Source organism: Corvus kubaryi, unplaced genomic scaffold (assembly GCF_017639235.1).
Source record: "Corvus kubaryi isolate FWS band 111438036 unplaced genomic scaffold, C.kubaryi_AGA036_p1.0 37354, whole genome shotgun sequence".
Classification (NCBI taxonomy): domain Eukaryota; kingdom Metazoa; phylum Chordata; class Aves; order Passeriformes; family Corvidae; genus Corvus; species Corvus kubaryi.
The window spans coordinates 727120-751702 of NW_024581116.1; the positions used below are offsets into that span (position 1 = coordinate 727120).

At 44.1% G+C, this 24583-nt stretch overlaps 1 protein-coding gene and 1 long non-coding RNA gene across 3 annotated transcripts in view; both read left to right on the plus strand.

Moving 5' to 3' along the window:
* The window catches only part of MSRA (methionine sulfoxide reductase A), a 212300-nt gene that overhangs the window by 112831 nt on the left and 74886 nt on the right, over positions 1-24583 (plus strand). For both annotated transcript variants that reach the window (XM_042032776.1, XM_042032775.1), the window contains exon 5: positions 16653-16759. In XM_042032776.1, the coding sequence (XP_041888710.1) occupies positions 16653-16759 (107 nt within the window). The remainder of the gene's footprint in view (positions 1-16652; positions 16760-24583) is intronic.
* On the plus strand, positions 1227-5252 carry LOC121666817. Its single transcript, XR_006016806.1, has 3 exons — positions 1227-1242; positions 2383-2384; positions 3007-5252. It is a non-coding gene; the product is annotated as an uncharacterized LOC121666817 (long non-coding RNA).

Genomic DNA, 24583 nt, shown 5'->3' on the forward strand with positions numbered 1-24583 from the left:
TATTTTACCTTATTTTACCTTATTTTACCTTATTTTACCTTATTTTATCTTATTTTTAATTTTCATTTTAGTTTGCTTTACTTAATTGCATTTTATTTTGCTTTATTTTATTTTATTTAATTTTATTTTAATTATTTGATTTTGTTTCTACCCAGGACCTTTATCCTTCATCAGAACCTGGGATTTTACATTTTTCAACAGTACTGAGTATATTTTATGATTAGAAAAAGGGAGCAAAAAAGGGGTAAGAGATGTTGTGCAGAGGCACTAGTGGACCATTCTACCTATTTGCCTTATCCAAACCTTTGGAATTAATTTATCCTTCTTGGCAGAGGTTTTGTGCTGACACGACCCACATCTGTGCAAACAGAAGTGGGAAACTGTGTGCAGAAAACATTTTGCATGTTTAGAGAGTTCCAGTAAACCTCATCCCTTCTCCCATTTCCCAGAAACACTGCACACAAGTAACTCATTTCAATATTTGAACAGCCATCGTAATTATGCCACTTGTTACTGCATCTGGGAACAAAAAAATTGCAGATGATACCTCCAAAATGTGATGCCATCCTGGGAAAAAGAAACTCAAAGAGGGATCCAGGGACTATTGTGGATAAGTGTCTTCCACTGAACCCAAAGTGGTTATTGCAACTTCTGCCTCTATGGAAAGGGCTTTAGTCAGGAGTTTTCTGCCTGCAGGGCCAGGAAATCAGAACATTTTGTGCAGTTCCTCTGTTGCCATCCTGGGGATCTTACAGAAATATTGCTGGAGATTCAAAGTGCGACAAAAAAATGGATATAGAGCCCAGAAAACTGCCCCAGTGCTGGGAGTAGGCACGATGAAGAGAGATAACACCATGTCGGGGGGGTTAGGTTGGATATCAGGGAAAGGTTCTTCCCCCAGAGGGTGCTGGGGCACTGGAACAGCTCCCCAGGGAATGGTCACGGCCCCAAGGCTGCCAGAGCTCCAGGAGCGTAGGGACAACGCTCTCAGGGATGCACGGGGTGGGATTGTTGGGGTGTCAGTGCAGGGCCAGGGGTTGGACTGGATGATCCTATCCAGCTCAGGAGATTCTGCGATTCCATGAACACTGTGATCAAACAATACTTGCAGGTACCTCATGAGAGGTTGACAACCTGACCCCAATAAACCAGGACAAGCTCCAGTAGCTGGGAGCTGAAGTTTGGAAAGTTCCACTGTGCAATGAAACAGCTCCACATCCCTCAGTGTAATTAAACACTGGAGTATTTTTCCATCACCATCCTTTCGAGTCTTTCAGATGGGGTAATCCATCATTTTAAAAGAGGGGCTTGATTCCAGTCAGGAGAAGGAATCCTGTGAATTTGTCGAGTGCAGTGGCCTACACTGTTGATTTATGAGCCTCCCTTTCCAACCCGCTGCCTCAGAGCTGTGTTCAGGTTAATTCATCGGCACCATCCCTGAAAAACTTGGAGCTCTGCATTGAGAGATGCCACTATGGCAGGGGGTTGGAATGAGATGATCTTTAAGGTCTCTTGCAAACCATTCCAGGACTGTCTGATTCTAGGACAATCTCCACCCTCAAATCACACTCTTGGGCCTTCCTGGTTTGCTTGTAGAAATGATGGAGTTTTTCATCCTGTCCTACCAGTTTTTGGTTTTAGACCTTTTTCTTGCTCTTTTTTTCTTTGGATTATCAGAAATTGGCCATCACCAGAGGGTGGCTTATTTCTTTCAGCATGGAGAAGAGAGTCTTCAGGGCGACATCATTGAGGCCTTCCAGTAGGTACAGGCAGCCTACAGGAAAGATGGAGAGGAATACTTACAAGAGCCTGGAGTGACAGGACAAGGGAGAATGGCTTCAAACTGAAGATGGGATGTTGGAAAGAAATTGTTCCCTGTGAGGGTGGTGAGGCCACAGGTTGGCCAGAGAAGCTGTGGCTGTCCCTGGATCCCTGGAAGTGTCCAAGGCCAGGTTGGATGGGGCTTGGAGCAACCTGAGATAGTGGAAGGTGTCCCTGCCCATGGCAGGGGGTGTAATGAGATGGTTTTTAAGATCCCTTCCAACCCAAACTCTTCTGGGTTTCCATGACTCTTATGGACTGCTTGTTTTGATGCATCGGGACAATTGGTCCACGTGTCTTGCTCATATGTTTGGATTCATCCTGATTGCCAGGGCTGGGAACCGGTGGACAGGAGTATGGGATTCTTCACTTTGCAGGTATGAGAAATGGATTTCTGCAGACATAAGTTGGACAACACCCGCCTAATCAGTCTTTTGCCATGTCTGTAGTCTTGTCTTTGGCAGTGGTTGGGCTCAGCCCGTGGCTCACATAGAACAGGGAAGTGCCTGAAGGACCTGAGGGCTTTAGGGTGACTGAAGTTCATTACCTGGACACACAGAGATGTGGATGAAATGTAGTAGTTGTGATAACAGATCAGATAAACCCATCAGTGTAATTCATGATTCTTTCTGGCTCTAAACCAAACTAAAATGATGGCATTATGTCTTTATATCCTCATACGACAGAGGTTCAGCACAGTTCCGGTCTGTGCTTTCAGAAGAAGGCTGGATGTGGCAGCTGTGTGATTCACTTTTGGATTTCTGGCAGCTGGGAAGCATCATCTGATTAGGCCAGGCACGAGGCCATGCTAATGTGGCTGAATTCCTTCTGGGAATGAGCTCCTGTCTCCATGTGACACCAAGCCATGGAGACACCCGAGTCCTTCACACTGTCTCAGGCATCTGTGTGGCACTGCAGTGCATGGTGGAAACATTCCTAAACTTTTATCTGAGCTTGGATCAATAGAATTTCCACGTGGTTCTTCCATAATAATTTGCCAAAAGTGAGAGCACTGCTTTACCCCTGGAAAAGATGGAATTGTTCTCGGAAGACTTTGCACACCCCAGCCTTGCACAGGTTGCTTTACCTGTGTATTTTTGTGGTTCCTTAATGCTGCACCAGGGGAGGTTCAGGTTGGACACCAGGAGGAATTTCTTCATGGAAAGGGCTGTCAAAGTTTGGAAGGGGCTGCCCAGGGAGGTGGTGGAGTCCCCATCCCTCGAGGTGCCCAAGGAACAACTGGATATGGCACTCAGTCCTCTGGGCTGGTGACAAGGTGGAGATTGGACTTAATCTTGAAAGTCTTGGAGGTCTTTTTCACCCTAAATTATTCTGTGATTCTGTGATTTTGTTATTCTAATCTCTGTCCAAGAATTTTGCAAAGCTCTTCACATCTCGTATACATTTCTTGATTTGAGAAAAACCTGAACCACAAGGTCCCAATGTCAAACTTCTGTGTTTTGTAAGGCAGGGATGGTAGAAGACGTCTAAATTGGGATTGTTTCTTTGCCTTGACTTGTATCTATTCCCTGTTTTTAGCTGGCTGTGGGAAATGTAGCTTTATGTAAAGACACCGAAAGTGAGAGTTATCTCTCTGACCTACAATATTTTTCTCCTTTGCGGTTGAGCTGTGTGCACACAGTGAGTTTTATTCAGGCAGCCTTGTGGGAATGCAGGACTCAGTCTGCCAAAAAGAAGATTTTGACTAAGAAGATAAATGAGAAGATTTCTTATTCATGAAATTCAGCACAATCTTTGGGTGAATCCAGTGTCTCACACAGCAAATGCCTGACTTCCTGAGTACAGCTCCCACTCAAAAATATAAAAGCTCTGTGGGGTTTATCTTTTTCCAGAAGTTGGGATAACACCACTTCATCCCTCCTACCCCCAGCAGAGATAATGGACTTATCTCATTGTTATGATGTCATTAAACATCAAATGTGTACATTCCGTGGCAGATTAAGGCCTTTCAGGATCAGTTTAGTTGGTACCAAGTTGCTGAAGAGTACAGACTGCCAGTCCCACCGCCGTTCATCATTGCATGAGTGTATTCATATTCAAAACCTCCTGCTTTCCAAGCAGTTGTCCTTTAGAAGAGACTGACTCCTCACTGGGATTCAAATTATTCCTGGGAAGGAGCCTGACTCTTGTTTTGGGAAGCTCTGGAGTGTACAGAAGTCAATTGAAAAGCAGGAACCTTTGATCAAATCAAACAGTTGAAAGAGATCCTCCCTGACGAGCATCTCGGAAGTGTGGGGCCCTGACAAAGTCCTCCTGACTGTTAATTTAGGCTCTATTTTATAATTCATTAGAATTGGGAGACTGAAAAAGCAACAAACAACCCCCTGACTTCTGCCAAGTGGCATATGGCTGTCATCTCTGCTCAGCCTCCAGTGCCCTGCTCAGCATTCCTGCTCTGCCAGGAAAGAGCTGATCTATAAGAGGATTGCTCTGGATGGCTCTATAAGTGCTCGAGATGTTGTTTCTTTGTCATTGATAGAGAAAAGAGGGATGAATGGGATATGCCAAAAATACTGCAAAAAAAATTTGTAGATAATTTTAATTTTTAAAGTTTACAGAGGTGTAGAGCAAAGTCTGTATTGCCTGGTTTTTTAATGGGACCGTCCTCAGAGCTTTCCAGATTTTTTTAGGATATAAGCCTGACTGTCTCCTTAAAGTTGCACTCTGACCATGGTCCTGCTGACAACTGCTTGCTGCCTGTCTGGAGGGACTTGGACTTTCAACCCATCAGTTTTGTGCCTCTTCTGTAGTGTCACAATTTCAGTAAAGTAATCTTTGACTTCCCTGTAAGGGAAAAGGGTGATTTTCTCCTCTCACTCCGACCTTTGAGCCGGATACAAGCTCTTTGTTTGTGTTGACACTGGAAATCCCAAACTTCTCAGGCTGAAAATTAACCCTGCATGAATGGAACTGAAATGTGGTTTCCAGCCAGGATTTAAATTGCCGGGAGCAGGAATGGTGGTGGGATCACCCTTCTGGCATCAGCACCGATATGCAGTGCCTGAGCCAATTCCAAACCCCGCTGTGCTCCTGGACAGGGAGGAACGTGTCATACTGGATCAGATCAGAAGTTTGGCTGCTCTTTGTAGGGTGTCAGAAACTATTTCTCCACACCTCTGGAAAAATCAATCTGATACCAGAGGAGAGTGTTTGGCATGGTACAAATGTGAGTCCTGTAAAGGACTTTAATCTTGGAATTCTCCTGACCTGTGTGTGGGTGAAGTCCTTCATGTGTCAGAGATTTCAGCCAGTCCAAGGTGACTTAAAAGAAAGGCTCCTTCTTGCTTTCATGGGCTGGACAGAAGTCAAGCAGACAACAAAACTCATTTCATTTTAGAGCAACTTGGTCTAGTGCAACGTGTCCCTGTCCATGGCAGGGGATGGAATGAGATGATCTTTAACATCCTGTTGAGCCCAAACCATTCCATGATTCTGTGAAAATGTGTTTGGGAGAAATGAAAAATCCTCTTGTCTCCGTCAGCTCTGTTCTTTCGTGAGCACAATCCAAAGCAGATGTTTGTTTGTGTAGTTCTGCTCCCCACATTCCTCAAAAGTGCCCAATCCTTCCCAGCCCACAGGAAACGACTCAGGTACAGCTACAATTCCCTGTGGTGAGCGCCTGTTGTCCACACATCCCATCATTTTTCATTCCTTCTGGCTTTCTGTTTGGATTTTTGAGTTAGTGGCAGGAGCTGGGAGGAAGCCAGGATTCCATAGTTTTGGTCACCCCTTTGACCATGGGGTGAAGGACAAAGCCACCCGTGACCACCGCTGCCCAGGAGCTTCTGGAATTCCCCTTCCAGCCTTGTTGATCCTTTGTGAATATCCAGAGAACCAAAGTCATTGTAAGGAATCTCATTCCCCTTTTCCTGTCAGGGACAAGTCCTTATCTTGCCTGTGTTTGTGCAGGAAATGTAAGCAGGGCTGATATTTTTCCAGCAGTTGAGGACCATCTGTCCTACAACAAACTCATCACCTGCCAGAGTCGTTCAGAACATCTCTCCGTCCATATGTCTTGTGTATCCATGATAAAGAAGAAATGTAGGAGCCATTTCTCCTCCCTGTGACCTTCCAAACACACTGGCATTTAGCCTTGGTGCTGATGCAGGAATTCTCCAGATTAATATCTGCTTTTTGTTGTGCTGACCCAGTTTACTCGCAGAGGGGATATTTATTTCTCCCCAGCTTTGAAGGCCTGTACTTTTTTTAGACATTGCATAAGGAATCTATCATCTGCAAATAATTAAAATTAGACACTAGAAATGACATTGTGTTGCTAATGAGCAGATGTGTCTACTTATACCAGTGGAAGAACAGCTGTACACATAAAAAACGCTGCAGCCACCCTAAACCAGCATTTGGTATTCTGCTACAGGCCTGGAACTTCATTTGGAGATTAAAGGGAAAAAAATAATCTTTCCCTGTAAAATATAACCGTTTTTATGTTTTGCCTCTACATTTTTGTAACTCTCTTCCCTTTATAATTTGAGTGAGATTTGTGAGTCTCAGATTAAAGCACCTTTGTCATGTATTTCAAACGTCATTAAGAGCCTTGATGGTCTCAGCATTATTACAAGGTGTAACGAAAAACAGTAGAAATATGAAATCTATTGTCACCAGGCATATTAAATATATTCAAAATAGAATTTCCAGCCCCTCAGGGAGCCATTCTTGGTCCAATACTCCTCAATATTTTCATTAATGACTCGCAGGATACAGTAGAGAGGATGCTAATTAAATCAGTGGTAAAGACATTGCTGGGAGGCTCTTGAAGGAAGCGAATAAAGCACAGCTCTGTGTTGATAAATTAACAAAAGCCATGGAAATCGATGTGCCAGGACACAATAAAGATAAATGTGTGGCGGTTCCTGCAGGGTTGGACACTCAAGAGCAGAACTGGGTTGTTTGATCAGAGTCTTTCTGTTGCCTTCTCCTCATTCCTGCTCTTTCCCATGAAATTCCAGTGGTGGGACAGTTGTTGATGGATGCCTACTCGTCCCACCAGCAATGAATTTAGTCCCTTACCCAAAATCACCTCCGAAATACCTGTGGCCTTTTTTTAAGAAGTATTAAAGTCTTTGCCAGAGTTGCACTTTGAGAATGCAGCTTCATCTCTTTCCTGACCCGAAATCTTGTGTTTCATTGTTCCTACTCTTTGTGTTTCTCCAGGACTAAACAGGCATTAAAAATAAATAGGTGTTATTAGGCTGCTTTGCATCCCCAAGAATTTCAGCTGTCGTGCCCTAATTTGCACATTAGACTCTTCTTATCCATATAAATTAGAATAGACTTCTCCTGACCTATATTTGCAGTTTAGGAGATGTTTTCCCTGCATCTTTCTTAATGAAGGGGATTATTAACCAGAGCAGTGGTTGCTGAGGTGGGCTGAATGCTTTGCATTTTGAAGTGAGCAGTGCTGAATCAATTCTGGCTCAAGGGCAAAAGTCCTTCTGGGCTCTGAATTCCTCTTTCAGCTGCTTTTAGGTTCTTTATTTTACACCTGTCTTGGTTTGAAAGACAGGTGTCTGCTAAGGAAGGCAGAAGCCTCCCTTGGAATGGCAGATGCAACCCCCTTATGCAACCCCCTTCCCTCCGAGTTATTATAATTTTGAAATCAAGGGGCTTTTAGGCAAAGATGTGGAAAATAGGAATAACACCTGACAAGGATGTGTGAGCCAGTTCCCCAGAACAACTGAAAATTAGAACTCCGACGCTGTAGGAAATGTGAACCCACCTGAGGGAGGTGAGGTTTATACTGGATATAAGGAAGGATGAAATTATTTTATAAATATATATATGTATATATAAATGATGTATATAATATTATGTGGGTCCCTTCCAACTCAGAATATTCTGTGATTCTGTGATATAAGAACAAGATGATCTTTAAAGGTCCTTTTCAACCCAAACCATTCCATGATTCCCTGGTTCTATCTGTGAAGCTGACGGGAACATGGTGGGAATAACATCTAAATTTTCATGTGTTTGTGGAATTCGGAGAGGGCAACCTTAGAAAGTCTTTTTCTGCAGAATTTTTTGATGGATTGTTCCTAATCCTTAGGCAAGGAAAACAATAGATGAAGTCAAAACAAAGAGATAACAAACATTGTTTTCTTCTTCAAATAATAGTGAATTTACTGTACTTGTGTCTGGAAATCTGAGGCATTGAAGCGTGGTATCATTAATCATAGTTTATGGTGATTATTAGTAGGCTTTTAATCTTTGTTTTCGTGTATAATTAGGTACAAGAGGTCAAAGCTGACTCTCTTCTGAACAACAATATTTTCAGTGAATGACTGTTTTTCTCTGCCTGCAATTTCCTTGTGCATATTTATAAGAGCGCACTTGTCTGTATTTTGAGAGAGCAGTGTCCCATGAGCTTATCTGCTTATAAAAGCAAATTGCAACACTATTATTTTTATTATCACTAATTATTTTTATTACTATTGCAACAGCACCTGGTGGATCAGAGTGGGTTTGGATTCGGAGTGCAGGCAAATGCCTAAATTGAGGCAAGGCACTAATCAACAACAGATAAACGAAGAGAAAGGAGAAGGCACATGAAGAAAAACAACAGCAAATCTGTGTGGTTCCATAGCTGAGCCTATGTGGTAACTGATCTGAATCCCTGCATTTCTTAATTATAGTTTTTCCCCATGATCAGTTGTTGTCCAGCTTTTGGTAACATCACAGCAAAGTTAATCCCTGAAGAAAATCGGCAATGAGGGCCTGATTCCAATGCCCGAACAGAAATGCCTTTGCCACATCAGATGCTTTTGGGCATTATTCCTGTTTTCCAGCAGTTAGAAAATGCGAAGCTTATTTCTGCCCCCGTCATGTCCTCCAGTCTTCTCCACACATCCCTGCTCCGTGCATTTTACTTGGGATTGAAGGTGAACCCACGACAGAAGGCTATCAAGATCTCCAGGCAGGCTTGTCTCACCAGCACAGCCACGTCCGGAGGGATAAAGGATGAGTGAAATCCACTTAAATTTAGATGTTTCCATGGGCATGGGGGGGCTCAGCTCCCACGGGTATTAGAAAAACTCTGGTGAACACACTTGACTCGTCCCAAGTTAGACATTAGGTCAACCTGTGTTTGGTCAGCTTTTGGTTGCCTAAACATGGAAGCTCAGTTCCAGTTGCACTGATAAATATTGATAAAAATTTCATTCCCTTCCCACGTTCCTAGAATCTTGGAACGGTCTGAGTTGGAAGGAACCTTAAAAACCATCCCATTCCACCCCCTGCCATGGGCAGGGACACCTTCCACTATCCCACGTTGCTCCAAGCCCCGTCCAACCCGCGCTTGGACACTTCCAGGGATCCAGGGACAGCCACAGCTTCTCTGGGAAACCTGGGCCAGGGCCTCACAGGGAACAATTCCTTCCCCATATCCCATCCATCCCTGCCCTCTGGCAGTGGGAAGCCATTCCCTGTGTCCTGTCCCTCCATCCCTTGTTCCAAGTCCTTCTCCAGCTCTCCTGGAGCCCCTTTAGGCACTGGAAGGGGCTCTGAGATCTCCCTGGATCCTTCTCTTCTGCAGGTGAACACCCCCAGCTCTCCCAGCCTGGCTCCAGAGCAGAGGGGCTCCAGCCCTTGGAGCATCTCCATGGCTTCCTCTGGAATTGCTCCAGCAGCTTGAAGTTCATCCAGATCCCAGACAGATTTTTAAGAAAAGGCACCTCTGAAAAAGCCTAATGGCTGTTTATGGCAGAAAATGTCTAAAATCCTGCCTAAAACCAATCATTTAACTTTTGATTAAAGTGAAGTCAAGTTTGATTAAAGTAAAAGTCCCCTACAATAAGTTTAGTGCCATTAGGGATGATTTATGTGCACAATTCACTGTTCTATTCATCTGTTCTGTGCACCACTGGTAAATATGAATTTTCAATTAATAATTAGAAATGGATTAACATTTTTTCCTGCCAGTGATACTTGAGTTAATACTTGAGCTTTGTGACACTCATCCAAAACAAACCCATGAGGGGTTTTTTTCTGGGCTCAGGCTGATGATGCACTTCCTTCAAGGGTCCAAGAGCATTCAAAAATGCTTTTATACAATATTGTATCTGAAGGAATTAATAAATAATAAATATACAGGGAACTCGTCTTCCAAACCAAGTCTTCCTTGAGACTTTCTAGTTTTTAAAAATATATATAGAATATTTGAAGTGTTAGAGGAGCGGTATTGCATCTGGTATGTGAATCACAGAATGGTTTGGCTTGGAAAGGACCTCAAAGATCATCTAGTGCCAAAAGAAGACCAAAACCAGTTTCCTCCTAGACACTGAAAACTGTGTATATTGAAAACTTTCTAAACCTTGTTGACAGTGTAAAACTTTCCTTTATCATGTACAATCTCATTAATGCTTTTTAACCTCCTGAAGAAACTCTTTTCTATTTAATTTATCCTTCCTGCACCACAGCACCTTGAAAATCATCCAGAACTCTCAATGCACAGCACTGTAACGACATTCTTTCCTATTAACATTTTCCTCCTTTAATCATGTGCCATAAAGAGTTTTACTTTCCCCTGGCAACTTTTAAGCTGTAGAGATGTAATCATTAGAGTGAGTGATGACATCAAGCTGGGGTGACATGGTGCAATTGATTTGTACTAAATAATGATATGATGAGCTGGAAGAAGGAGTTTTATTAGTCTTAACTCAGCAAGGATTGATTGGGGAGAAGAAAATGACCAATCCGTATCTCAGGTTGCTGGAGGTATAAGAAAGTAAGTGACAGCTGCAGAAAAGTCTATAAATCACAGGAAAAATTATGATAAAAATAAGAGCTATGAACTGCCCTTTAAAATTTCACTGGATGGCACAGAAGAGTCGAAGAGACCTCGGCCATTTATCTCCATTATGCCTGGGATCCTCCGAGAACAGCAAAGTTGACGGATGATGCCATTACATTTTTTTTATTATTTTTAAATGGAGGGAAGATAAGGAGTGGTGTATAAGTGTTACTTTCAAGTCATTAGAGGGTTGAGTCTTTGAAAGAATTCCTTGATTTAGCCAATAAAATAAAGTGTCTTTTGCTTTAGCTTTCTGCAGGTAATATATTAAACAGTGGCTTTTTGGAAACAAATCTGCTTGTGTGCAGTTTCTGAAGAAAAAAATAGTACTGGGAAATCTGGTTTTTTATTAATCAGAGAATCACAGAATGGTTTGGTTTGGAAAGGAACTTAAAGATCATCTCATTCTATCCCCTGCCCATGGGCAGGAACACCTTCCACTATCCCAGATTGCTCCAAGTCTTGTCCAGCCTGTCCTTGGACACTTCCAGGCATGGGGATTCCATATTCCAGTCCATATTCCAGTCATTCAAACCAAAGGAGAGCCAGCATTTATTGCTTTGATGCCAGAGAATATGGGGAAGACCAAAATGAAGTCATTCCTACCCAGGTACATCAGAAGATACCAGAGTGTTGGTAAGAAAGGGATTTTTAGAGCCATTTCTTTGCCTGTTATCTACACTCAGGCAAACAGCAGCTTTCCCAGTGGCAGTGTGTTAATATCCCATGGCAATCTCAACCTGGGAATTGTTCCTTTGACAGGATCTGAGATACCATCACAGCTCCCTGTTCTCTCCAGTGGCCATCCTCTCACCACAAATTTCCATTTCACATAAAGCAGAGCTCAGCTCTTGAGGGCTTTTTGTGGTTAATTGGTGCTCTGGGCTCTGCTGGCACAGCGAGGACATTTTATGTTCTCCAGAGTGGTCAGGGCTGAGCTCTGCTGAGGTGCTTTGGTCAGCCAGAGGGCAATTCCTGAATATGATCCATGCCCAACATCTGAACATGTTTGGAGCTCCAAATGCCCTCATCTTCCCTGGTTCTCCAGAGACAAGAGCTTACAACGACAGCCCAGTGCTCACACAGGGTTTGGGCTGTTGGGTTTTGGACTTTTTTACATTTTGGCGCCACACAACCGTATCCAAACCCCACATATTTTTGTCTTTTGCCAGAGAGGTGCAAATTATCTGCTTTCCTCTCAGTTCTAAAATCAGCCTGTCTATCAAAGCATCTCTTTGACAAGAGATTTTCTGGCTGTTTCCAGCAGATCAGCCAATTTTCTTTGTCTCAGGCATCACCAGTAAGTGCCAGGCTGTTACCTCCGGGGTCTGTTTGTTCCTGTTCCTGCTGGATGTGTTCCTGATCACCTGGTCAGGGACACAGGATTTGCCCTTTCCAGTCTCTGTCTTGCCCTACTGATACTACTAAAGTAGAGCTGGATGGGAAAAATTTCTTCATGAAAAATGTTGTCCAGCCCTGGCACAGCTGCCCAGGGCAGTGCTGGAGTCCCTATCCCTGGAGGGATTTAAAAGCCATGTGGATGTGGCATTTGGGGACATGGGTCAGTGGTGGCCTTGACAGCGCTGGGGGATGGTTGGACTGGATGATCTCAGAGGGCTTCTCCACCCTCAGTGATTCTGTGATTCCTCAGGGTTAATACATTTTCTCACCAACTTTAATAAAGAACCTGTTGATCATCTCAATCTTGAATGAAAAGGAGGCTCAGTTCCTACTGACAGATTTCCCTATTATCATTGAGGAAAAGATTGATCTCCTGGAGCTGCCCTAAAAACTATCTCTAAATGGGCACGTTTTGCACAGAGAATGACTTTGAGACATCTCACAGAACAGTTGTAGATACAACCAGCGTTTCCCAGTAAAATCCAGCTGCTCTGAAGATGTTCAGCTGATGTTCTTAGGAGTTATTCCTTCTTCCAGTTAAGAGTTTAAGCACAGATACATTGTGGAATTTTTAAAGAGCCCAGCAGAGGTTGTTTTTTATTCAGTAAATATTTCTTTCTTTTGAAGACAGGACTGTTAAGCTCAATCATCCCACCACAGTTGTTTAGTAAATTGAATTTCTTGTCTTGTTTGCTACTTGTTGAGCTGTGAATCTCAGCAAGTCAGACTTGCCAGAGGGTTTAAAAAATCACTGATGGACCCTTGAGATGTTTGTCCATGTGAGGTTCATTGAAAATAACAACAGCAACAGTGGCACTGGGCCATGTTTGTATATATGGAATTTATTCTGTTATCTCATACTCTTAGGGGCTTAGGTAATGTATTAGCTCCATATTGCAGGGGATTTAGGTACAAAATAATTTAAACAACAAGTGAAAAGAAAGGAAAATTTGGGTTTGATCACTGGTCACATTAAAGCTACACTTTGGGGAAATACTTACAGTATCTGTTCAGTCCTTTTCAATGCTGGTGGGTGGTTTAACAGCCCAAGCCAACATTTGGGTTGGAGGAGTATTATTTTTCTTCTTTTTTCCATATCCTGAGTTCTTTCACTCAGAGTTTGAATTGAGACGCAGGAGATCAAGAATTCTTGTTCGGACTTCGTTGTTTATTATGTCTTACCAGTAATACAGCTGCACCATGAGTGCCTCTTTGTTGGCAGGGTGGAAAATGGCTGTAAGTTTTAATTTTCAAAGCTTTTTAAAGTCTAAACTAACCAATTATGAGATATGTTTTTATTTACAACCCTCTTACTAGCTTTTCATGTTCTGCAGTGCAGAACTTTTGACCCAATGACAGAACATTCACATTTGTGAAGGAAAAGGAAGAAGACATAAATCCATACCCCAAATCCTCCATATTGTAACCTATTATTACCTATATCTCCTAAACCTAATTTTCTACACTTCTACATATTTCACCCACTGATATAACTTCTAATTACACAGCAACAACCTCAGTGTTACCACACAATTTAGGAAGCTTTTCCCAGGGTTTTGGATCGAATACAGTGTGTTTCTGAGGATCACTGCGTCCCAGCACTGACAGGCTGAAATTCTCAGAACCCAGGGTTCCAACAGAGGAGGGGCTGCTGTTATCACACATCTGGCTCCTCCTTAACTTCACCCTTTAGTCGTTGGCGTGGTAAAACTCTTGGAATTTTGCTGTCTTGGGCTGATCCCCAGCATGGGCAGCAGGGGAGGGGGGGATTCTGCCCCTCTGCCCAGCTCAGGTGAGATCCCACCTGCGGAGCTGCTCCAGCCCTGGGGCCAACAGCAGAAGGACGTGGAGCTGCTGGAGAGAGTCCAGAGGAGGCCACAGAGATGTCCCAAGGGCTGGAGCCCCTCTGCTCTGGAGATGGGATGGGAGAGCTGGGGGTGCTCACCTGGAGAAGAGAAGGATCCAGGGAGATCTCAGAGCCCCTTCCAGTGCCTAAAGGGGCTCCAGGAGAGCTGCAGAGGGACTTGGGACAAGGCATGGAGGGACAGGACACAGGGAATGGCTTCCCAGTGCCAGAGGGCAGGGATGGATGGGATATTGGGAGGGAATTGTTGGCTGTGAGGGTGGAGAGGCCCTGGCCCAGGTTGCCCAGAGAAGCTGTGGCTGTCCCTGGATCCCTGGCAGTGTCCAAGGCCAGGTTGGACAGGGCTTGGAGCAGCCTGGGATAGTGGAAGGTGTCCCTGCCCATGGCAGGGGGTGGGACTGGACAGTCTTTAAATTCCCATCCCACCCAAACTGTTTTATGATTCTATGAAAATGTAAATCCTCAATTTGAAGCCCTCAGGAATGGAATGTGGCTTTAGGTGCATTGTTCAAGGGAGAAATGCTCTTTGCTGCTTGAATGTTGTCTTATTTCCCACCCAGATTTTGGATACTTTGGCTTTCAATCGTCCTTCCAAGTTAAACAACTTTGGCAAAACTGAAGAGCCTCATTTCTCTGTTTTTTTTTTTTTTTTCCTCTACAAATGTATTTTAATTTAGAGTCAGTTGTCCTCTTAACCTTCTCTTCAACAAATTAATTAAGCTGACTGAGTCCCTGATAGTATGTCATGGTGGCACATGCAGATATTAAATAATCTGATTTTCTCACTCAGAGCACTGTGCACGTGATCTCATACCAAACTTACATTCCTAAATGCATGCTGGAAAGCAGCACCCTCTGTAGTGATCCTCCATTCAGAGAGATTTTTGTAATCTCCTCCCTAGTTGGTTGTTAAATAGTTTGTTAAGCAATAACTAGATTTGTAAAATGTTAATGCTTAAATTCAAACCTCAATCAGCATTAACATATCTTGGCAAAACTAAAGCTTTCCTGGCCTGTCCTCATTTTATGCCAAACTGGTTTTACCAGAGCTCCTTTCCACCCTGGAAGAGCTTCCAAAGGGATGAGCAAAATATCCTCTGGTGGCACTCGACACTATTAAGTATTGATGAAGAACATTTTTGTTGTTTTTGTTATAATAATACATTTTAACAGCTAAAAAATAACCTAAATTATCAGAAAACTCCATAAAATGTTTTGGAATCAGATTCTTTCATGTAACTGTTGGTCATCGAATGGAGTTTCCATCCTAATACATATTTTAAGATGCTTCTGTGTATTGTTGTTCATAAATATTTCAGGCAGTTTTTGTTTGTTTATTGTGCGCTACTTTAAATCGTTTTTTTGTTGCCTTGGTGAGTCCAAGAGGGATAAATCCATGATTTAATGAGGAGTAGTGAGTTGATGGTATCTTTTCCCTCCAGTACCACAGGCTCTTTCTCCACCCTCTGACCTTGGCCAGGGGGGTATCAGGACATCCATTTCCTTTTCCATTTCATCTCCACAATCCTGAGAGTTGATGGGAATCCTCAGAGTGTCTTCTTCAGCCTGATGGAAGCCACGAGACAAATCCTGATGATTTCCAATTTGTCTTGGATTGCAGCTGTTTGGGAGGACTCTGTTTAAGAAACTCCAGCTTTTTCACTCCCCCAAGTTCATTCGCACCACCAGACAAACTCAAAATTAACACATTTTATTCCAGCAAAGCAAAAAGTTGTGTTCTTGAATGCAAAATTGGGAACAAGGTGGGAAAAGCGGGGACAACAAAGCTGCCAATGCAGCTGCAGAAGTGCGTGTCCAGAAAATTCTTGATGCTGAAGCTGCTCTGAGGCTGTTGTTTGACTTTATGGAATGATCCACAGCAAAGCTGGCTCACTGCTGCTGGAGAGAATGGGAATGGGAAGGGGAATGGGAAGGGGAATGAGAGGCAGCAGTGGCTTCCCAGGATTGCAGTGCCAAACCAGAGCTGGGCTGGTCACCTGAGGGGACAGTTGTCATCTCTCTGCTTTGACCCAGTGTTTTGTAGTTTTGTAGGTGGAATCCATCTCATATATTTCAAATTTGTACATGAACAACTTCATGCAAGTCTTTTGAAGGGGTTACATGTATCAGCAGAAATATCACAAAATCCTGGTGCCGAAATTGCCCATGCACCCTGGCCTTGAACACCTCCAGGGGTGGGGAGTCCACAACCTCTCTGGGCAGCCTGCTACAAAAACAACAATTTTTCTCCAAAGGTATTTGGAAAAATTATAAGTACTTGGTGAAATCAACATTTTTTTGTAACCATTTGCATGGTTCAAAATCAGTTTTTTTAAGAGTGCCTTGATTACAGTGACTGCAGCTTAATTATTTAAGATTTGACATCTTTATTTGACTATTGTGTGATGGAACAAAACTGTAAAATGCTCATATTTCATTTTCATGACATTTAAGCAGAGATACCAGCATTGAATCCCTTCAGGACTCTTTAACCAAAGAAAATACCTGGATTTCCTAAAAATACCTGCTGAGTGTGCATGGAAGAGACTGTGCTAATCCAACTGTGTGGAACATCCTGAATTTCGTGGGAGGTGTCCCATGGCAGGGGGTTGGAATGAGATGAGCTTTAAGGTCTCTCCCAGCCCAGCCCATCCTGGGATTGTGTGAAATGTGGGTGTACTGAACTTCTCCCAGCACCCAGGGAGGGAGGGAGGCTGATCCCACTGTGTTCTCTCTCCCCAGGGATGAGGCAGGGGAACGATGTTGGCACTCAGTATCGCTCGGCCATCTACACCTTCTCCCAGGAACAGATGGAGGCTGCCCTGAGATCCAAGGAAGAATATCAAAAGGTAACACTGGGCAGGGGGTGGAATGGCTTCGCCTGTGAGCACGAGGTCAAAGATGTCACCAGTTAACACAAAATCACTCCTTGTGCTGGGCACTCCCCATGCTGCTGTTGCAGCTCCTCAGTCCAATGCCCAACTTGCTCATAGTTGCTTTAAATTCCAGCTTTTAGGAATTTGTTTTTCATGTGAGTCATTTTATAACCATGCAGAAAGAAAAACAGTTCCCTTTTAGACATATTTTGAGTCTCTTCTACAGATTTTTTATTTAATGTGGGTTTACCAGAACAGAAGTCGGTGGTCTTAAAGCTATTCAAGCTTCTCTGGACCCCAAACCCTGAAGGGTGTCCTCAAAATCCCAGATCCAAGAGTTCCTGTACATTCCTGATCAATAATTGAGCTTGATAACTCAGGATCACCCACCTGCTGCTTATGAGGTGCTTTTATCAAGCCATTCCACAAATGTCTTGGATGAGATGTGACAGCCTGTGACTTACTGAGAGTATTTGTTGTGACACAAGGGTTTGTGTGAGAGAAGATCAACCAATTCCCTTTCTGTACACAGAATTTTTCCCTATTTTCCAGAGAAGATGGATTCTGTCTCTTCATTGCCACGTTATTATTTAACTAAAGGCAGAGGGATTAGTATCCTGCAGTGTTGTTGCACTGTGGTTGCTGCCCAGTGCGCTTGTCAATGCAAAATCCAGATTCTGCAGCAGAAAAATAGAAATTATTATCATTTATATGAAAAAACCCACTCACCTGGGACATCAGGGCAGTAAACTTAAGTACTACTAAAATAATGTCAGTGTTCATATGTTTAATTATTTAATTATACAATGACCTCGGTGGTGTTATGTTAAAGAACCAGGAGTTTTGGTGTATATTTGATGCTAAAAGTAAAAAACTCTTTTTACATCAGCCAAAAGGTCCCGAAAGGCAGCAGTTTGGTTTTCACCAATGTGGGTATGACTGGGTTGAGCTCTGGGTGAGCTCCTAGGACTGGTGGCTGTGTGCAGTTGGAATTATTTTGAGTGCAAAGAGGTGCTCAGAACTGCAGGTAAGTGATTTCCAGATCTGATACCTGTGCATGTAAATGAAGTTCTCAGTGACTTAAATTTTTTCTGATGGGGATAAGTCAATCTTGCAGGTGTTTATCTGGTGGTTTTGGAAGATATTTATCATTCAAAACTTCTTTTTACTCATTATTTACCTTAGATCCACTGCTTTTCCAAATTCCTTTTATTCCTTTCTTTTAGCATCTGCTGACCAACATCACCCTGCAAATCTTACAGCTTTAATTTGCTTTCCCAACTCTATTATCCTCTGCCGTTATTTGTCATTAAATAAATACTGACATGAAAGCAAAATTGCCATGTGTGAGATTGCAATATGATATTACAGAAATTTCCATCATCAAATAGATTTCCTTAATGGCACCATTTAAAATTTACCTACTTTGAAAAGTGTGTGTAATTAGTACATTTGTATAATTAGGCACAACTGTAAGTGAGCACATGTAGAGTTTGTTTTTGCACTGAAGTGGGGAAGGAAGGGACCGTGTTGCCAGCTAAGGAAACCCAGCAAATATGCACTGAAATTCCTTAGGGATGTGTGTTTCCCATGTATTATTAACAACAATATCTCCAATATTATCTACTGGGGTATTGCAGGAGCGGTGGAATGGTTGTGTGGGAAACACACTGAGCAAACAATTTGTTCAGGAATCCCTTTTCATATTAAATGCTGTGCATTCCATTATTTTAATGTAAATGTAATACAGCCACTTTCCTTATTATGGCAGCAATTTAAAATAAATATCAAGCTTTTCTGGCAGTGACACATGCCAGATAATCATGGATAAAAATGTGGGAATGGCACAATTTTTCCGTGATAAGTAGTGGCGCCTGCAGCAAGGGAGGAAGGACTAACAAATATTACAATAACTGCAGTGTGCATGGGTGACTCCAGAGTTTTTTGGCACTGCAAAAGAAGGAAAAACCCCCAAAATGTCATTTATTTTTTGTTCACTGAATAATTGTGCATGTGCTCTTAGATGTGTTTTGAGCTGAGGGCCTGGAAGAGCCTTAAAAATGGCCTTCAACCAGAAAATGATGGGTTTGCTAGATGAGGTTTCCCAACTGGCTCCTGGTGTCCAGGGAAGGGAACGGAGCTGGGGAAGGGGCTGGAGCCCCAGGAGTGGCTGAGGGAGCTGGGAAAGGGGCTCAGCCTGGAGAAAAGGAGGCTCGGGGGGACCTTGTGGCTCTGCACAACTCCCTGACAGGAGGGGGCAGCCGGGGGGGGATCGGGCTCTGCTTAGAGGGAACAGGGACAGGATGAGAGGAAATGGCCTCAGGCTGTGCCAGGGGAGGGTCAGGTTGGATATTGGGAAAAATTCCTTCATGGAAAGGGTGATCAGGCATTGGAATGGGTTTCCCAGGGCAGTGGTGGATTCCCCATCCCTGGAGGGATTTAAAAGCCGTGTGGATGTGGCACTGGGGAACATGGTGGCCTTGGAGTGCTGGGGGATGGTTGGACTGGATGATCTCAGAGAGCTTTTCCAACCTCGGTGATGCTGGGATTCAATTTTAAGTGACAATAATCAGATTTATTACCAGGCTGTGAGTGAGACCCTTGATGTGCCCCGAGCCCAGGTATCCTGCAAGGTCACATCTATTTCAACTTGTGGAACTTGTTGCTGATTCCTGCAGCTGCTTTGAGAGCTGAGAAGTGGCAGTAGAGCACTAAGTTCACATCGAGCTGTGGGGCTGGAGCTGCTGAGGGAGCTGAGTGCAGGAGTCAGAGTCAGCTACTGGTGACAGAGACGGTAACACAATAGAGCTGCCGCTAAAGGGTGACACAATGGAAGTGTAATCAGAGAAACGTCAAATGAGGGCCAGGCCTTGGTGAAATCACTGTGAATGAGCTGTTCCAGCAGTTTTGCCCGAAGCTGAGGTTTTTTAATACAGGTGAACCTGAGGTTACTCAATTTTCAAGACAGTTGCTCTGCTGGGTTTGGTTTTCAAATGAATTATCAAGGCAATTGTAATCCAAAGAGTGAAATCAAGGGGGGAAGAAGTTTATTTTTTTTTCAGAATCAGACCTTGCAGTTGTTTTTTTCAAGCACTAGCACTAGCTTTTAATGCTCCAAGAATACACTGAGTGCCTCCCCTCCATGGAATCACAGAACAGTTTGAGTTGGAAGGTGCCCTAAAGATCATCCCATTCCACCCCCTGCCATGGGCAGGGACACCTTCCACTGTCCCAGGGTGCTCCAAGCCCCATCCAGCCTGGCCTTGGACACTTCCAGGGATCCAGGGGCAGCCCCAGCTTCTCTGGGCACCCTGGGCCAGGGCCTCACCACCCTCACAGCCAGGAATTCCTTCCCAATATCCCATCCATCCCTGCCCTCTGGCACTGGGAAGCCATTCCCTGTGCACTGCCCCTCCATCCCTTGTTCCAAGTCCCTCTCCAGCTCTCCTGGAGCCCCTTTAGGCCCTGGAAGGGGCTCTGAGGTCTCCTTGGATCCTTCTCTTCTCCAGATGAATGCCCCCAGCTCTCCCAGCCTGGCTCCAGAGCAGAGATTTTGGATGGATGTGTTCCATGGAATAAGGGAGGCAATGAATTAGCACTGGCCAGCAGAAGGTGCAACAACCCCTGCAGTTCAGCACTTTAGCAGACACTGGGAAGCTTCCATCAGCTTTCTGTGGGATGATGTGGGAATGAACCAGCAAAACCCTCAGGTGCAAAAATAAGAACTGAATACGAAGCTCTTAGGGAAAAGAGATTGAAAAGCTGGAGTTTCCAGAAGCATTCCAAAAGCAATGAGCTTTGGAAGTGGAGGTGAAGTGGTCAGGATTGTATTTGTCAAAGCTGGAGGAAGGGCTGTTTACAGACCTCTGGGATCGGCAGTTCTGAGTGGTTAATTCCATGAAGGAATGCCTGGCGGCGGGAATTCACAACCTTCATCTGTGTTTTTATCTGACGTGCTGTGTGAATTCGGAGCAGGCTTTGCCTGGGAGATGGTTTTTCATGTGATTTTTGTCTGGGAGAAGTTAAATAGCTCTTTTAAAATGAGATTGTTTTTATTAAAGCAATACAATAGTCAAAAAAAAAATAACACCTGCTTACTCCTCTTCAAATTATGTCTAATTCAGAGCTTTATGTGTCAAATTATCTCTGCTTCATTCTGCTGTGAATGGCAACAACTTGATTCCTGATTGATGGTGGTGGCTCTTGTGGAGACAAGCATAGCTGATCTGATAAGCTGAGCCATTCTCTGGTTTGTAATCACTTCTCTGTGCTGCAGAGATACCCTTTGTGTGTTCATCCCTCTCGGAGAAAGCTGCATTTGGCTACGGATGAGGAGGTTTTGTGTGAGCAGTTGTGAACTCTTTTCATGTTACTGTAAATGCAGAAAATTTGACTTTGTCACTCCGAGAAAACTTGGGCACCTCACAGCAGGAAAATCTCTCAAAACTAATCCTAATCCATTTCTTGATGACAGTGGCAGCAAGATAAAAGCATTAATGGCATGAACTTAGGATGAACTTGTGGATGTGTTTACCCGGACTTCAGCAAGGCCTTTGACACCATCTCCCATGGCTTATTCCTGGAAAATTCAGCAGCCCATGGCCTAGGCAGGTTCCCTCTGTGCTGGGTTTAGAACTGGTGATGGCTGGGCACCGGGAGTGCTGGGGAATGATTCTGCACTTGGGTGACAACAGCCCTCTGCAGCTCCAGGCTGGGGCAGAGGGGCTGGAAAAGGCCCTGGGGGTGCTGGTGACAGCGGCTGGGCATGAGCCAGGTGTGCCCAGGTGGGCAAGGGGCCAGTGGCACCTGGGCTGTGCCAGCTCTGGGGTCACCAAGCAGGGCCAGGGCAGTGCCCATCCCCTGTGCTGGCTCTGCTGGGGCACCTCCAGTGCTGGGAGCAGCTCTGGGACCCTCCTGACAGGAGAGACCTTGAGAGGCTGGAGCATGTCCAGGGAAGGGCACGGAGCTGGGGAAGGGGCTCAGCCTGGAGAAAAGGAGGCTCAGGGGACCTTGTGGCTCTGCACAACTCCCTGACAAGAGGGGGCAGCCAGGGGGAGGATCGGGCTCTGCTCCCAGGGAACAGGGACAGGATGAGAGGAAATGGCCTCAAGTTGTGCCAGGGGAGGGTCAGGTTGGACATCAGGAGGAATTTCTTTGTGGAAAAGGTGATTAGATGTTGGAAGGGGCTTCCCAGGGAGGTGGTGGATTCCTTAAAGCCCATTTTATTCCAGCCCCTGCCATGGTCAGGGACACCTTCCACTATCCCAGGTTGCTCCAAGCCCCGTCTAACCTGGCCTTGGACACTTCAAGGGATGGGCATTCCCTGAGGCAGAGAAGTGTCACCATCCCGTGTGGAGTGCATCCTGCTACTATCCCTGTTCCCCAGGAATGCAGCACATGGTGCTTATTTTTATTAATGCTGAAAAAGGCAAGATTTTTTTTTAAATAGCTTTCAGTTCTGCATTTATTGTCTTCACTTGACAAAGGCCGGGCATTTGTCCTGGCCCTTTGACTGTTGCAAATTCAGCTGATCCTGCATTTGGAATTAGAACCAGGAACAGCAGGATGAAACTATACTTTGTATTTTGCAATCATTTTTTCATCTGGGAGGTCATGGAGGTCACCGAAGGAGCCGTTTGCTTTATTGCACTGGGAATGTGAAGTTTATATTGGACATTTAAACTAATGCTAGAAATTGCCCTGTAATAAACTAATGTAAATATCAAATGGATTTGACTCCAAGAGTGGGTTGTAAATAAAACATTTCCTGCTTTGTGTGGCTTGCCCTCTTCAGCTTGCCATTAATGTAAAAACACGCTGGATTTGTGTAGACATCCCATTTTCATGTCCTTAGGCAGATGAATTCTCAGTCTCTGGGGCAGATCTCCATGTCGCTTCAGAAAATGAAGATTTAAAGGGCTGAGCTGTTGTTTGAGGGGTCCTACCCTGTGTGACCTGGCCTCCAGCTGGGCACAGCTCTCCCGTGGGTCCCGGGTCATCCCAGTGCCAAGGAAAAGCAGCGGAATGTGCACTGATGCCAACACAGAGGTTAAATCCCTTCCCATCAGCCTGGAAATGTTCTCTCACATAGTTCAGTGGCATCTGGGATCCTTCTGAAGGGCTTGTAGTCCAGGCTTTTGAGTTTCTTGCTCTTGGTTATTATGCATCTGTTACAGTGCTCTGAAAGTGTCAGAAGCACATTAAATGTCAGGTGCATAAAAGTGATAATGATTTTAATAATGGTGGTTTAAGTGTACACAGGATTTATAGGGAACAGGATGGAACTCCTTCTCTTCAGGAAGCTCTCAAGGAGTTTAGTTTAACTGAGAGATTAGTTATGGGGAGGACAGGATAAAATCAAAAAAGGTCAAGGTAAAAGGAAGATGATGGTCATTAGCTGGTGCTGGTTAAAGACAACCCTTAAAACTGAGCTAAGCAAAAATTTCCAAGAAATAAACCTGAGGAATCATCTCCAGATGTGTTCAGTGTCATTATGTGTGAAAATGTTGGGTCTTAATTCTGCTCTGCCCTTTGGATCCGTCCATGCCCAGGTGAAGGAAGGATAAGGTTTGTAGTGGAACTCTCTGTGTGGACTGAGAGGAGGAGAGAGATTGGCCTGGTTTGAGGTTTCCATACAAATTTAGAAAATCAGGAAAAAGCCTTTTTAAAGTGACATGTGCATTTTTAATGAGCCATGGGAGCATTACTTCTGCTCTCCAAACAGTTTGTTTATCCCTAGTGCAGAGCTGTGAGATCGAAGAACACTCCTCAAACCTCGTTTTCTCAGGGACAGAAGTGTGCCTGAGCCAGGATTCAAATGAATACTCATGGAACACTTTCCCATTGTTTATCCAACTCTGAAATACAAAGCAAAAAATGTGTCTGAGCCTGATGACACTTCAGGAAGTTCTGAGCTTCACAAAGCTCTCATGTGAAAATGACAGATACTCAACATTTGTAAAATATCCTGCTCAGGCCTCTGAATATGGACATAGGAGGGCCCACTTTAACACTCAGGTCCCCATGATTTGTTAACCAGATGGTTGATAACCAATTGTATTGACAATTCATCCCTGCTGAAGTTGTTTTCCAGCTGATGTTACCATTTGCTTAAATAACACTCAAGATTCCCTCACAGGACCCAGTGCAGATCATCCATAAACTGTAAATCCAGAGAAACACCATTCGAATCCATGGAATTACTTTGGAGTTCCAGTAATGCAATTGAGATAAAATTCTGGCCCAGGAGTTTGGTTCCTTGCAGCATTTTTGTTGCCCAAAGAACTGTCATAGGATTGTGTGTATTATTTTCTGTTTGAGGTGTGCCACTCCATCAAAGAGACCTCTCAGCTTTGGGGAAAACAAGTCAATACTTCCTGGAAGGAAAAATCAGAGGATGCTTTAGCCAGCAACGTTGACATGTCTGCTTTGATCTTGTGATCTTTCTTCATCAAGATTTTTTTCTCCTTTATTGACTTCCACAGATCTCTTGTAGACTGGTCTTTCCTTTTGTTTTGTCATGGAATCACGGAATCCCTGAATGGTTTGGGTCGGAAGGGAGCTTAAAGCCCATCCCATTCCCACCCCTGCCATGGGCAGGGACACCTCCCACTAGCCCAGGCTGCTCCAAGCCCCATCCAGCCTGGCCTTGGACACTTCCAGGGATCCAGGGGCAGCCACAGCTTCTCTGGGCACCCTGTGCCAGGGCCTCCCCACCCTCACAGGCAAGAATCTTCTATCATTTGGTCTTGTCCCACATCCTTTTCTTCCTAGTTCCACATTTTCCAAGTCTTCAGA